The 16735-nt window shown below is 37.5% G+C and overlaps 1 protein-coding gene across 50 annotated transcripts in view; it reads right to left on the reverse strand.

Moving 5' to 3' along the window:
* Positions 1-16735, reverse strand: part of SUN1 (Sad1 and UNC84 domain containing 1) — a 60738-nt gene that overhangs the window by 42319 nt on the left and 1684 nt on the right. For 14 of the 50 annotated variants that reach the window (XM_043524310.1, XM_043524306.1, XM_043524286.1 and 11 more), the window contains exon 2: positions 3136-3232. The exons of 7 other annotated variants lie outside the window; for them this stretch is intronic. In XM_043524310.1, coding sequence (XP_043380245.1) covers positions 3136-3212 — 77 coding nt within the window. In that variant the 5' untranslated portion in view covers positions 3213-3232. Of the gene's footprint in view, positions 1-3135; positions 3537-13907; positions 14167-16735 lie in introns of those variants that run through there. 29 more of the 50 variants (XM_043524315.1, XM_043524303.1, XM_043524288.1 and 26 more) reach the window with 19 other exon arrangements.

Below are 16735 nucleotides of genomic sequence, written 5' to 3' on the forward strand. Positions count from 1 at the left end.
TTTTTCTTCTGGTTAGGAAATGCATCAGTATGGATAAACACCTGTAGTGACAAGTTTGCCCTGGAACAGTTACTCCCTTGCCCTATTCCAGACAAAATAAGCAGACTATTCTCAATCAATGTACTGCTTCTAATTATTGATATTTTCAGGTTCGTGTTAATTTACTGAAGTATGGATTGAATGTATTTGATCTTTTAGCTCAGTGAGTACAAGATTCCTGTCTACAGGTTAGAGATGCATACATTTTATTTATTCTCAAGACCCAGTGAATATCTACTTTAAACCAAAACCTTTCACTACCATTTGTACCATTTTCCACATGGAGGGTGAAACGCACCTGAACTGTCAGAACTACAAATCCTTTGAGAAAGAAACGGGGCTAAATTTGGAAGTCAGTCCAATTAAAGTCTGTAAATTACACATTAACAAGGGGGTGAGAATCTGAGGTTCAATTTACATGCTGGGAAGGCTGAAAGGTGTAAGACACATCACTCTAAATGTTCCTTTGAATGTAGCCCAAGATATAGAATACTAATTAGTACAGCACCATTTTCTCAGTACAGGTGCAAACATTTAGGATTACGTAGTAATTCCTGTTAGTATTAATGGAGGCTCCCATTAATAAATCAAAACTGAGGCTATTGACTGATTTGTAGTATCTGGATTTTCCCTACTTTTTACTGAACATTACCGTCTGTTCTCAGCTTGCACAGAATATACAAGTTAACTCCTCTGCCTCAGTTTTCCCCAGGAGTGAAATGAGTATGCTATAAAAGCTACCTTTCTGGAATAGTTTAGTGTTTGTAAAGCACCTTGAGACCATTGGGGGGCAGTGGGGGGTGGGGAAAGGGACGGCACAGGATAAGGAGGGAGGCATAAAAAAAAAAAAAATCTAAACAACGTGAATACAAATACCCTGCAAAATAAAGCTAAAAATTAACACTCATAAGGAAGCAGTTTTGCGCACCCTCCCTTCTGTAGGGTTTTCCAAGTATCACTAAACCCAAGGATGGCAGACTTGTGCAAAGAAATCTTTATACACTATAAAAAGACCTCAGCATGCAAAGACTGAGATGGTGAAGCCCTGCTCAATCAACAGGCCTTGAAGTGGCTAACAGGCTTTGAAGTTTATACTCAGGACCTTGAATGCAGATCTCAGTATGCCAACTTCCCCTATTTTCATGTTTCAAGTGTTGCCAAAGATTCAGATGGTATTTTATTATAAATTACAATTAGAGATTTACAGATACTTTCCTGCAATAGGCTCTGAAATAAGATTCTGTATTATGAAAGTTGCTGCATCTTAAACCAAAGCTGCCTGATGCCTCCAAGAATAGATGAATTGCCAAACTTCAGCTTATCAAACCCTCCCTCAGCCAGTTGTTTACCTACAATAGGTAAAGTGACTGAAAGCAGCCAAGTGGGATGCTGTGCAGCCACAGCAAGTTTCCCTTGCCCCCTTATCCCCTCCAAAGACCGAACTAATCTCATCCTTACAAGATCTTCACCTATATAGAAAGGGCAAAATGCCCAATTTACCTTTAGCATCCCATTACCCTCTCATATTCAAAGTTGTCCTACCACTCCTTTCATCAGGGCCTGATCAAATCTTGTGGTCCTTCCTCAAGCAAGACTCCCCATCTAGTTCACTGGGAGTCTTGCTGGAGTAAAGACCATAAATCAGGACCTGTGATGGGGTGGGGAAGGGAGAGGTCATCAAACACCTCCAAGAGGTAAAAAGGGTCATGACTAAAAGCTTATCAAGCCACTGAGTTTTTCTTTAGAAGAAAAAATTAAATTAATGCCTCTCTGCCAAGACACTTGGGCCTGCACAACACAACAAACTTAAAACCAGTCTCAGTTTCTTGGAATAACACCAAGAGTTACTTATTCCCCCTCATCCCAGTTACAATTCTATTTTCAAAAGAAGCTGGCTTTATGGAGAGGATACAAAGGTATAAAAAAGACTTTTGGTTTAAGGTGATTATTAAGAATACAGTATCTCAAATCAGGAGGAAAAAATGAGATCCTAATTTTGTGCATGTATTTTTCAATATAACTAGAAAATGTATACGATTACAGAATGTACAGAATTGTTTTTAAGTAAATTCTTTCAACAATAAGTCTGCAGCTCTTCATTCATCACGTGAAATTCCCAGTGCCCCCCCCAACAGCAAGTTTTAAAATCCCCATCCCCACCCTGAAAGTGATAACCCTGCTGTTTATAATGCAAGTGTAAAGATATCCTCCACTAACTTTCATTAAGTAAAAATATTCCTTGATAGGAAAAAGATACGTAACTTTATTACAGGTTTAAGACTGATATCTCCTTTCACCTCTTTACGTATCCTTCAGATACTTCCCTGAATTTAGAAAGCAGATTTGCTTACGCAATCTTGAATGTTTATCTAAAAGGTGGGTTTATGATTAGGAAGATTTATGTCTCTCCTTTCAGTCGCATAATGTGGAGCAGAAACTATACTATCAAAGTAACTTTGGTAATGTGAAGTGATTTAGCTAATGAAAAAATGGACCACAGAGTGGTCAGTTTAATATCCCTACGAACAACCAGCTCACCAAAATTCAGAGTTATAGCTACAGTAACGGTTTTGCGGAAAAAACGAACGGTTTACTTTGGGTGGAATTCCACACTCAGTGATCTACTGGAGTCGCAACAATTGCACATTATAACTAATGGGCCTTACATATTTGTTTTCTGAGTGACATGCTTATCCTAATAAGGTTTACTAATAAGTTATTTTGATTAACTGCAATGAAGCCATAAAAACAGATCCATGTATGAATTTTTTTAAGACATTATAAACAAGACAACAATGGTATCTAGGTGCAGGGTTAGGCCAGTATATTCATAGCAACTGAAATAATGAGTCATTATCTTAGTCATTCACCCTCCTGTTAGTTCAGAACGTACACATTAATTTGGAAAATTGTAAATTTATCTCCAGAGAGGAAACAAGATTAGACATTAATATAACATACACTGTAGTTTTTTTTTGTTTTTTTTTTAAGAAAGCGTATTTAAAAAGTAATTACTTACCATGACAGCCAAGGTTTCTAGGATTAACAACATTTTGGAGTGTTTATAATTTATCCATAAGAAATAAAAATTCTCACCTGAGTGCATATGTATAGCCAGTGTTCTCTGGCACACATTGGGGTGGGGTGTACGTGTGTAGACGTGAAAAATCCATGGTGATTGTTTCAAATCATACTGCAAAAAGGTGAAAATAAAGTGATGCAATGGTTTAAAAGTATTTAAATTCAAGGTAAGAGAGCCCTTGCTTTGTTCAGCCTGTGTTATGGAATGTTGCAAATACTGCAGTAGAAAAAATTTCTGGCATCAAAGAACTGCATTCCAAGATACAAAGTTGACTTTTTTTTTTAAACTTTATTGCTATTGCTAGATATCCTTATCAAAGCTGCATGAACCTAATCTGTTTCCTCTTGAGGACAGTTTTCCTTCTGCGTAGACCTAGATAGTCTATTTTTTGGCATTTACTTAGTTCTGTGGAATGCCATCATAAAATATGTCAAGCTGCCATCACTGTAATTATAACACACCACTTTCCAAGTGATTGACAGATCCCATATTATGCTACACTATTAAAAAACAAAACAGAGATTTTACAATACCTGAAGTAATACCTTTAAAATATCCTCAGTAGCTCAACAACCAGCCCTCCAATTACACATTAGTTCCTAAGTGCTTTTATTAGATGCTTTGCCACCTAATCGTCTTGTAAGTTAAATATACAGGAAAGTTGTTTTCTTTAGAAGTCTTTTGAATATCATTCACTAAAAAGTAGAGAGTATTTCTGAGTTCATTTTCTAAAAAAAAAACACAAACCAATAAAATGAGGGGCAGTTCAGTATTTTGTAATTGGTGCTAAACTAGTCTCCTGAGTAAAAACACTCATGTACACACCCAGGCATGAGTCACACAGCTAGTGTTTTTTCCTGAGCTTCTTTCAGTTAAGGTTTTTGAAGGAACTACTTTTAAAGATCTGGTTAAAATCTGTATGTGTCTTGAAGTAAGAGTAGGGAAATAATGTTTTAATTCATGCTAATTACCAAAACGCTAATAAATAAGGCACCCAGGAAGATCTGATGTTACAACACAGATCTGCAGAGCAGCACAGATAACTACGGGCATGGGGGAAGAAAGATGATGCAAGCCATGCTTTAGAAGGATAAAACCTGATGCAAAAAAAAAGCTGAATTAGTGACGGGATTAAAGATCCTTCTTATTAGAAAGACTCCCTAGCAAGACAGAATAGATTCTATTTTTAGATTATGTTGGGCAGTTGTTACAGCAATGGTGCTGTTCATGTCAACATAGTTAAGTCTGCCAAAATTTCCATTACAATGCCCTATTTTTGAGAGTTGCTAAACTTGCCATAATTTATCTGTGGACAAAAAAAAGGGGAATTATAAGCAAGAGAATAATTTTACAACAATAATTTTAAGATACACTTTTGCTCTCCTTCAAGCACTACACTTCAGTAAGTTGACTAGGTAAATGTATTCATGAGCCTGAAATAATGTGAGAATAACCAGAATAAAAGAATAGCATCAAGCACTGAGCACACTGACTCAAAATTTCAGACAGGTCTCCCCTTTTGCACGTGCAATTTGTGCCTGTAAATAAATTGGGGACATAGCACTAGTTGGATAACTACCTATTTGTTCCAACAAACAATTGTAGGTCAAAGATACAGGCACAGTTTTTGCAAGAATTAAAGAGGAGACTAGGCTTTTGAAATACAGTCCTGGACGTTGCAATGGTGGTGGAAACCGACACCAGAAGCCATTACAGCCATGTATACACTCCAGTTCCACCACTGCAGCGGAACCAGCAGTAGAAACTGGCAGGAATTTTTTTGCTAGAATTCCCTGATTTAGATATGGTCCCTAGTTCCTAGAGCAAACATCTCCCTACAGATTGTCCTGGCAGTCCAAATCAGCTGCCACACTTCTATGGTGTCTGTGCTGGCCTTTGGAGACCAAAGATACGGCATTTTCAGAGAAGAGGTCTCCTCAAAACTTATTAGATCTCCTGTTCCAGAGCACATCTGCTTTCTCAAGCTTTTTACCTGACTGGATTGGTTTTTGTTTGTTTTTTTAATAAGGAACATTTTTTGACTGAGCACTGCTGGCTTTTTAATGAGATGGCTCATATGTTTTTGGGTAGGATAGCTACCATATAGAATGCAATTGTTTTGTTTTCAGTAAAAGGTGGCCAGAGGCTATGCAATCAGTAGATTTAAAAAACACATTTTTTTGAATTAAAAAAAATTAAAATATCAGGATTTTTATTTTATTTAAATTATAAGTTTCTCTTTTTTTTAAAAAAATAAACCTCTTTAAAATGGAATCTGAATTTAATACAAAATATATTAAGGCCTACATTTATTATCTCTTTAAAGATTTAAATAAAAAAAATAAATATACTGAATCCATGAGCCTCTATCAATAAATCTGAGTTAAAGTGCTGTGCTACTGGGTGCAAGAGACCGGCAAACTCATCACAGGCATTGGGACCCAGTCTCTGACTCCAGGAGACACCATCACGTATCTCATCAGAATCATCCATGAGCCCACCTGGGTGGCCTCCTACTCCTGTTTTATTGTTTCTCACTGCCTGAGTTCTGACTGGCTCAGTTCTCAAGCTGTGCATATTCAGGACTCCACCCAGCAAGAAAAATTATTCTCCAGCTCCCGGAGAAACACTGATCTGCCCTCTAACTACCTGCCCTTGCTTCTGGATGCTTTATGGGCACTTCAAATAAAATGCCTTGCTCTGTGTATGCAGACAGAGATACAAACAAATCCATTAGTTTCTCAACTGCCTCTCTCTATCCCTAAATAAAAAAAAAAATAGTGCAGGTGCAAAAGGCATGTGGGTTACATGAGCAGAAGTCTTGGACTGTTAGTTCTCTTGTTTTTCTTTTGTCATGTAATAAGGGAGACGGAGCTGAGCGTGCAGTCAGAAAGGAACAACAGTGATGTCAAAGCAGGGCAGTGGAAGAAGAATATTCTTTCAAGTACAAACTCTAGTGCTTATTTCAATACCTGGGAACTGGAGGGGAAAAAACCTGCAATGGCTGTAGGTCATAAAAAAAGACCCTATTTGGGAATTTATTTTCAATAAATTCCTGTACTGCTGGGTAAAAAATGAACACGTGCTAATTGCAAACAGTGCAACAAAGATGCAAGGCCTGACGATGATGTGGACACATCTGAATCAACCAGTTAGTAAACTTATTTTTGCATCATTCCTATGGATGGCTTACCATTTTTTACTATGCTAGTGAATGATAAAGCAGTCAACATTGGACTAAAGAGAAAGGCAGAAGATATGCTGAGTATACTAAAACCTATTTCCATAGCCATGGACAAACTGCAGAAAAGATTGCTACTGTGTTGCTGATGTTTAAATTTGAAAAGAATTTCAAAGACGTTGAAGAGAGAAATACTCAACAACAAAGTTAAATTGCAGGCAGTAAAGAATAAGATAGAATATTGGCAAGAAAATGAGATGGATCGAACACCAAAGTACTAGGGTAGATGCCTAACAGCAGCAGCATCTTCTTTAGCAATGACATGGACATCTAATCATCACCCATCAATCATGCCAACCATAATAAATGTCAGGGCTGGAGGTAAACTATTCCCACAGTAGATGTTTGCTGATGATGTTTTAAAGGAAGTCACATCACTGAACTGACCGTAGTCACTAGCTAAGCACATGGAATCAGAGTAAGTGCAGCTTTGGACAGCAGCAGCCTCTTCTGCATACACAGAAATAATATTTTCTTCATTTCATTCAAAGTTGAGAAATCAGCAGAGTTGAAAAAACAGGAAAACTTGTCTCCCTTTTCTAACCTATGAATAAAAAAAAAATGAGGAGATGGGTTGAGATCTAGTTTTAAAAGTTTGCAGGACAGCCTAAGCAACTTAGGAGACTGTTGCCTAAGTCTCTGGAAAATGAGACGAGTAGCAACTTACACTCCAATCACTTTCACTTAGGCATATTTGAAAAATTTCCCAGGCTGATGAAATAATCAGTTTAATTCACTGATTTGTTAATCCCTCTGTTCCTTTATTAAAATCACTTAGATGTAAATGTGAAACATGTTTTGATAACAGAAAAGTATGTATCCAAAACATTTACAGGTTGTTTTGTTTAATAAAAATAAAATTTTATATGCTATGTGTTTAAATTTATTACCATCTTAATGCAGCTTGACAAGTCAAAAGCAAAAAAAAAAAATCTAGTAAACAAGCAATAGATCATTCACCATTTTTAACATACTAAAATATACAATTAATAAGAATCTGAAAATATTAAGCTATGTAATTGCTTAAATAAATGTATATTATTAAAGTGTACCCTTCTAGGTAGCAAAAAGATGTACTACATCTAGCGTAAAGGCTCTATTTAGTTGTAAATCAACGTTTTAATAGTTGTATCAATCAGTGAGAATTCACCTTTCTTTAGGAAGTAACAAACAGAAAAGCTGATTAAAATTGATCATTTAAATGGAGGCTTTCCACTTGATGATTTAAATCAGGATTTAAATCAATCCACCCTGATATATTTTATAAATAAGAAAGCATACAGAAGTGTTTGTGGTGCTCTGCAACATGAAGTGCCAGCAGTATGCCTGATGCTTCAAAGCTGCAGGATCACAACCTATGTAATAAATAATATGGCAGCATACCACTGGACATTACATTTAGAGTACAGAGTGAGGAAAGCTCAGATTTAGATCTGGACTCATTCTTCCAATTCACAAGTCTGCAAGAAACTAGAAACTGCAACAATATTGAGTCTCCATAGTTAAGAGTGCAGCCTTGTAACTCAACAACAAGCATTGACAGGAAGTATTATGTATGCTAGTAGCTGTAGTTAGAAGAAAACTCTTTCCCCATCCCCTACTGATACTGCTAGGGGAAGGACTATGCAGTGTAGTTATAGCCATATTGGTGCCAAGATATCAGAAAGACAAGGTGGGAGACCTAATATATTTTTATTGGACCAACTTCTGGAAGAACTAAGAAATGAAAGAAGGGGAAGGGCAGAGAACCACTCATCTTTTATTGTTGTCACACTGCCAGCTATAGTCAGGTTTCAAACAACAAACATAGCCCATTTTAGAAAATTGGAGGCAGGCAGTCTTAGGCTCCCTCCATGCAAAACAAGAGAGCCTAAAGTTAGCTTCAAATGTACTCATTCTCAAGATACGGGTAAATAGTAACTTCAGATATTATATTGGTCCTTGAGTTCCCCAGCCAATTTTTCAGTTTTGGAATAGTATTTTGCTTATTTTTAAGTGTTTTGCTCTCCCTCCGGTGGTTCTCAACCAGTGGTGCGCATACCCTTGGGGATATGCAGCAGTCTTCCAAAGGGTACATCAACTCATCTAGATTTTTGCTGAATTTTACAACAGGCTACAGAAAAAGCACTAGCGAAATCAGTACAAACTAAAATTTCATACAGACAATGGCTTGTTTTACACTGCTCTATGTACTATACACTGATATGTAAGTACAATATCTATATTTCAATCCATTTATTTTATAATTATATGGTAAAAATTAGATAGTAAGCCATTTTTCTGTAATAGCGTGCTGTGACACTTCTGCATTTTTAAGTCTGATTTTGTAAGCAAGTAGTTTTGAAGTGAGGTGAAACTCGGGTACAGAAGACAAATCAGACTCTTAAAAGGGGAACAGTAGCCTAGAAAGATTGATTTCAGAGTAGCAGCCGTGTTAGTCTGTATCCACAAAAAGAAAAGGAGGACTTGTGGCACCTTAGAGACTAAAATTTATTTGCGCATAAGCTTTCGTGAGCTGTAGCTTATGCTCAAATAAGTGTGTCAGTCTCTAAGGTGCCACAAGTCCTCCTTTTCTTTTTTAGAAAGATTGAGAATCACTGAAGGACCTAGTGAAACAGCAGAGGAGACTGACTTTATACAAAGTTTCATCAAATGCAAACAGTCTCAACTTTAATAGTTTTATTAACTATATGTTATAAAGAATAGACAAGTGATTAAGTTGGTTCTGTCCCTTTACTAAGGGAAGCTATTTTGGCTGAAGCAAATTAGGACATTTTAATCCACCCTGTGCAGATAAATCAAACCATGTTATAACCATGAGATGTACTTCTGCTCAGGTGTTACTTTGTTTTGGATGAGTAGAAAGGGACTTTGCCTGAGGGTTAAATTCTATACAGTCCCTCCAGCTAGATCTTTGAAGTTAATACCTGCAATGTTGGGTGTTGGAGTGTTCCTCGTTTACTATTCATATTATTTAGAGGGAGATAAATCTCTGCACAGAAAACTTTTTTAAAATTGTAGTTGTGCTCTCCTTTGCTTCTTTATGTATAAAGAATGCCTGTAGCATTTTTCTGCCCCCAAAAAAGAAGCATCAAGAATATCAAGTCCACTCATCCCTAATTTTGCTGAAGTTCCTGTTGGATGTCTCAGAGCAGGTGTATTGTTGTTCTCACGCTCTAACTGAAGCATAGGTATTGAATCTTTACCCCGACATTCTCTTCAAAATTTCATAAATCATGGAATTAAACTGCTGTTACAAGAACACCCCACACAGACTGACTACGGATCCCTTCCTCTGCCAACTGCTCAGCTTTCAGTCTTCATGATATCTTTTCAGGAACTCTCTAATCAGTCTTCCAAAACAGACAAAATCGAATTTCCAATGTAAGAAGATTCAAGGTCTGAAAGACTTTTTTTTGAGAAAGTAGGAACAAAGCATAATCCCATTCACACACACACCCTTTCCACAGGACATCTTTAACAACACAGCCCCATTCTACTTACATTGTTAGGCTACTGTACTGAATCAACACCAAGACCTTAAAACTGCGGACAACTGACTTGTCTGTCTGCAATTTGCTACTGGGACTGAACGTGGACCAAAAGGTACAGGTACTTTGCAAGGAGCATTTCATCAACAAATCACATTTTGACCTGGCAGCTCAGCTGATTTCAGGCACCTGGATACACCAGTGTTCCTCCACCTAGAATGCTAGACTACAAGGGACAGATTTTAAAAGGCACAAATAGGACGTGGGCGGCTAACTCCCTTTTTGCACCTTTGAAAATCCCCCCCCCCCCCCCCCCCCCCCCCCCGCCGCCCAAGTCTTTCACCCATAGTAACATCAATTAGATTTCCTTTCTTCTGTACCTCCAACCACTCAGTTTCCCCTTTTCACTTTTTTAAACAAAATTAAATAGATAGAATTTAGATAATTTCCGATTCCTTTAAAAAAGTTCTGTGAGAAGAAAGACACTTTGGGAAAGATCATCACTACTAAATTGTATTCCTTTATATTTCTGTTAATTAAAAAAAAGCGAGTGCATGTATATTAAGGTCATCTGGCCTTTGGTTCTCATGTTACCACAGGGCAATCGAATCACTAGCACAACTTCCAATCACAGATTCACCATCTAACTGCCTGGTAACAGCAGAAAAAAAAAAGTCTCTAGAGAATTAGCTTTGTTTGTTGATTTCAAAATGAAGTATAGAATGTTAGTCCAACAACAGGGGGATTCAGAAATTAGGTATGCCTCTTTATCTGTAATGTTTTCAAAAATCAGGAGCAAGTACAAAGCAGTTCTAATGGCTGACTATATTAAACAGAGCTTTAAGAAAATTCTTCTGCTTACAAGCTATAGTATAAGAGTCACTGCTATGGTTGCAAAAGTGAGTACCTAAAGTTAGAAACTTAATTGATTTAGGTACCAAAATATGGAGTGATTTAATTTTCAGGAGTGCCAAGCACACAGCAACAATTTTGAAGAAAAAAAAAATCAGGTAACTACTTTAAGAGCCTAACGTTAGACAACAATTTTTGAAAATATTGGCACATGCCTCTGTGTGAAGATGTTTTACCCACTATTGTTACAAGCAGCACTTAAAACTACTGTAACTGAAAGATTAGGGAGAAATGTTCTGTTTTTCCAGTTTCTTCACTTTATATAGCAGAGTGCTGTCAAATACACAGTCAGTTCCCTGTGTTCCAGTGAATCTTGCACAAAGTAACAGGAGCAAAAAAGAAGCATTTTAATAAAGGAGGCTCCAAAACTGACAAAGGAACCTACTTTTAACTGTTTATGCTGACTAGACTTCAAGATGATGTGTCATGAGGGAATACAGCAGACACGAAGTATAAGCTTTTCACAATACTTAGCTGCTTAAATGAATATTATCTAGTTTAGTAGGCCCAAGATCTGACTCTCTCTGCCTCTATTGTCCGTCCTCCTCTCTTTAAAAGTCTGTTAGAAAAATCCATATAACTTCTGCACAGAACGGTGGGAAGGGATGGAGAAGAGTGAAAGAACATAAGGCCATACTGGGTCAGACCAATGATCCATCGAGCCCAGTATCCTGTCTGCTGACAGTGGCCAATACCAGATGCTTCAGAGGGAATGAATAGAACAGGGCAATTATCCAGTGATCCATCCCGTCATCCAGCCACAGTGTCTGGCAGTCAGAAGCTTAGGGAAAAGTCAAAGCATGAGGTTGCATCCCTGACCATCTTGGCTAAAAGCCACTGATGGACCTATCCTCCATTAACTTACCTAATTGAACAGTTATAGTTTTTGCCTTCACAACATCCCCTAGCAATGAGATCCACAGGTTATAAGAACAAACAAGTTATTTACAAAAGGACCAAAAAAACCCAAACTAGGTTTGTGAGGTAAGTAAGAGACCAAAGCATAAATTTCAGCCAAATAAGGTGCAAGCAGACACTGCATAGATTCCACACACCACTTCTGTTATTACACCTCAATCTCATAGTGCAACACCCCGGCTCCTCTTGGACCCAGTTGGAAATGTGTTGGTTTTGAGGGAGAGGAGATAATCTTCTGAAGTGGCATCATCCCATGGCAAAACAACAGAGTTGGTAGTGTAATGAGCCCTGAGGGTGCTATGACAACAGGCGATAACACAACCCTTGAGTTAGCTATGCTACAAGGGAGGAGATGGAGATCTAGAAGCACTGCAGAGGGACCTCTCCTCTGTACAGATGGCTGCAGATGTGGGCAAATCCAAAACTGTCAGGCCAGCAGCATGAGTAAAGAATCATGCTCCTACCCACTACCTTGTGCTAAGAGGCCTCTCTTCCCAAAGGGGAACTATAACTCTCGTTTTCCATAGCTTCAAAACCATAGACATATTCAATGAACTGTCCCCAATGAAGCCATAAGAGTTTTGCCATTGACTTCAGCAGGCCCATGATTTCACCCCTTGACTTTTTTACCCCCTCTTTTAATAAACGTGACAAGGCCCATAGGTACTGGCTTTTTAGCACAAACCTGTCATGACAAGCACACGGCACCTTGCATTCACAGTGCACTTACTGTAACAGGGACTAGGATGAGCCCCAATTTACAGTCATTTGTGACTTATGTACCTATGTGGCCTCCATCACAATAACATCCGAGTGCTTTAATCTTTTCTTTGTGTTTTATCCTCACAAACAACCCATTTTACCGATGGGGATCTGAGGCACAGAAACTAAGTGAGTCTCTCAAGGTGACACAAGAAGTCTGTGTTGAAGCAGGGAACTGAACTCATGTCTCCTAATTCCCAGATTACTATCTTAACCATCGGACCATCCTTCCTCTCTAACATTCAGGAGTGGGGAAAAAAAACCCAACGTCTTCATTGGAAAAAGACATTGGACAAATGCTAGCTGCAAAATACAAGGCTGGCAGCCTTGTAAGAGCAAACTCATTCTGATGCATTACAAATGGGAAATTGGATTTGGTAAGAAAACGGGTCTCACTTTTGAGATTACAAAAGTCACAGAATAAGATTTGACAGCATTACTGTAAACAGAATCTGCTATTTTAACTCTACACTTGAAGGCAGACAAACTCGTTTAAATTATTCATATAGAAAATATGCTACTACCGTAAACTCCAAATAAGCTTTGCTAAACCGTGGGCTCTCATTTCACTACTATAAATATTAAATAATGTAACAATTCCTAGTAACCAACTGTTTCTACTTATTTCAAACTTGAAACTCTGCTATTGTTCACAATAAGCATTTAATACTAATATTGTCATATTTAGTGAGTAGGAATTTAGCCCTCTGAAATTCCTATATAAGTGATTACATTAACTTTGTATTTACTTCCATGGAGCGTATCTTGAATTTTTGCAATGTCTTCCCCACATATCCCCAAAACTACCAACTTAAAACAGGCTGAAAAGCAAAAGAGCTTCAAGCAAATGTCAAACACACTTAATACAAAATATTTGTTCATAAAGATATGAAGAACTTTTTAAGAAGAATGTTTATATATTGTTTCTTTTTAAAAAGGCTCTGAGAATACTAAAAACATTAACATCTTTCATTAGACTTTATCTTGTAACTGTACAAATGTGTGCTATGATGCACTCGACAGTTGCCAAACTGTAACACTATTACTTAAAACCAGCTCTGTTAAATAGATAAAAATGCTGTATATATAAAAAGGAGCTGAACAGAAAATAGCTACAAATTCAGTTGTACTGAGACAACAAACATGTCTTCTCATTGTTTATACACACAGAGAATCTAAAACATGTCATAGCTAAAGTGCATTGAGTCATTTTACAGACTGGGAACCCAGTGATTTAAAAACTCAAGCAGAATTTGCTGCACATGAATCTAACCAGGCCTCTTCATTTAAAGAGGTACAGTGGTCTACTGAAGGCTCACTAGAATTAGATATTTAAGCAGGTCAACCTGTGATAAAACAAGTTTCAAAACAAACTCTAATTTACAGTTTGCCTAGATAAAGCTCCGAGATCAATTTATATTACAGTTTAACAAAAAACAGCAGCAAATGCATGGCATCAAACCTATATATCCAAAATCCTGAGTCATCCGCTTCACATATTTAGAATGATTATATGCTTCAGCATTCTGTTCCAAGGTCCAGCAATCCCAGTCAAAACAATTCAAGGCAAGTTTGCAAGTTGACAGGACATTATTTTCTATTCCACACCGCAGAATCCCAAAATGGCTTCCCAGTCTCAACAAAGCAGGAAGGATCAGACTAATCTGATCCAGCCTCTCAAAGCTCCTATTGTCAGTCAGAGGCAGAGTTTGAATTTATTGGACACTGCTACTTTAGCCAGCCCACACATTTAACCCATTAGTTTCTCTCCATAAAAAGGGATCGACAGGCTCACACTTAAAGACCTTGTCCAGTATTTTATTTATAGTTACACGCTAACATTGATTTAACTACCATTTTTCAATAAACTTTATACTGACGAAAACACACGATACTTGATTTCTAAAATGCATGTTTCAGGTATCTGGCAAAACAATTTGGAAGACCTAAATTTTCACCGCTTACCTTTAATTTGTAAAATGAAGAGATAAGCCTGATCCAATTTTCTGCTTTTTTATAATACAGCTAAACTCCCACCCCCAAAGACACCAGTTGTAGCCCTATTTAAATTAGCTCTTAATCCCATGACAATGAAGTAGTAAAGGCAGAAAAACATGACAGGTCACAGCATGATTTGTTAGTGTACAGATGCAAATAGAATGAAAGATGTATTGATTACAAGGTTAGCAAACAAAGCTCTCTTTAAGCAGATTATTTGCAAAGGCAATGTTTCTACCTGGAATTTTTTCTCTATTAAAATCAGCAAAGAGTTTCATTTTGACAAGAGTCAATAGTGTCCCCGTACATTAGAGAAGGAACTGGAATGTAAGATTAATTTTTAATTATTTCCCTAACCACTGAAACATTAACCTTTGGAACTAAGTTCCAAAGAAGTAAAACATATATGTTTACATGGAGTATTTTATATTCCAAGTGTGTGCTTAGATTTAAATTAAAGATATACTTCAAAAGCTGTTCCTCCTCCTTCACTTTTAGTATCACAATTTGCAGAATTAAAATATTTTAAAGCATAAAGGACACACTGTTGCTCATGTTGTCACTGTGCATGTGCAGAGCTGATCTTAGCACTGATTAAATGAGCAGTTTACAGTACTCCCTATCCCCCTTTTTAAAAAATAATTATAAAAATAGAAATCTCTGTTGGCCTGGGGAAAAATCAACAGTTTTCAAAAGGCTGTCCCTAAACAACAGCCAAAATATTATTTTTCATATTAGCATTGAGAAGGTCTCAAATTTACTCTGTTTGACCTCAATCCTGCAACTGACTCTGCACAGCACCCCATTATCTGTACAGAGCCCCACTGAATTCAATGGGGCTCCCTACAGGGGCATTCCCACATGTAATCAATTATAAAATCAAGACCTTAATTCTGAAACATGTTTCAAAGTACACTTTTAGTGCAAATATTTTAATTTGCACCTTCTCTGGCTAATGGTAGAAGTGAGAAAATGTTTATCTAGGAAAAATTTCATTTCCTCTTTCTGAAATGTTGGTTTGAAAAACAATGTTTGGCATCTGTTGAAGAGACATTAGTACTTTAACTTGTCTATACATATTTGACAAAACAAATTTCTTTGTTTTTTGTTTTCTTATTAAAACAGATATTAATCATGGCACACATTTAGTGTATTTATGATGCAATTTCACTTAAATGTAAGACTGGCATAGGAAATGTAGCTTCTGGGGATAGTTTAGGTAAACAAATGTAGTTGTCCATACTATAATTTGGCTAGGACACCAGCTTTAATATCCATATACCTTGTCTTCACAACTAAAAAAGGTGGATTTTTACCTCAGGTTAAGTAATACATATGAATGGTCCCAAGGTAAAAACCACAGTGAAGACAGGGCACTTTAATCTCCACCCATGATTGACCTTGTGGTAAAACTGTAGTGCTTACCTTGCCTAGCTTAACTCACAGTAAAACTGCACTGCCTTCTCTTTACTGTGTTTTTACCTCAAGACTGCTCACAAGCTTAATTTATCCCAACATAAAAAACACACCTTTTCTTACCCTGTCATCTGATCAAAAATGGTAATGTTGGTTGAACTTTGCATTAAAAATAGTAAAGTGAAGCAAAGCAACTCTAGCAAGCAGTGCAGCACAGCACTAACACCATGCTGGGGTACTAGTTCAGGTTAGGATATACAGCAGCAGGCTATCACTGTTGCTGTGGCTATGTCAACACTATGAGATAGGGGTGTGACTGCCAACTCTTGTAGACATACGCACCACCGAGCTAGCATGCTAAAAATAGTAGTGTCGCTGCCGTAGCACTGGCAGTGGTAACACGGGCTAGTCGAGCCAAGTACAAACCTGCTGGAACCTTGGGGGTATGTACTGAGCACGGTTATCCTGTGTCGCCACGGGCCATGCTGCTACAGCTACATTACTACTTTTAGTGCAACTAGCTCAATGAGAGCTAGTGTGCATATGTTTGTGAGAGCTGGGAATCACACCCCAAGCTCCTAGTTTAGCGGTTACCTGTGTGACACAAATACAAGACTTCAGTGTCCAAGAAAATGTGGCCATTCACGTGCAACAAGTTCCTACAACAATGCACCAGATTCTGATTTCTCTCACTTCAGTTTTACAGTGGTTTAACTTCGGTATCTACAGGAACAATCAGAATCTGGCCTAATAAGCCAATTTCCCTAAAGTCTTCCTGTAAGGTTTATATTTCCTATTTCTTAATCCAATGCTGTCACCAACATGTTATATTCTGCCCTGCTAATAACTTTGCCTCTCTGGCTCTGCCCACGGTAC

Source organism: Chelonia mydas, chromosome 10, assembly GCF_015237465.2.
Source record: "Chelonia mydas isolate rCheMyd1 chromosome 10, rCheMyd1.pri.v2, whole genome shotgun sequence".
NCBI classification, from domain to species: Eukaryota; Metazoa; Chordata; order Testudines; family Cheloniidae; genus Chelonia; species Chelonia mydas.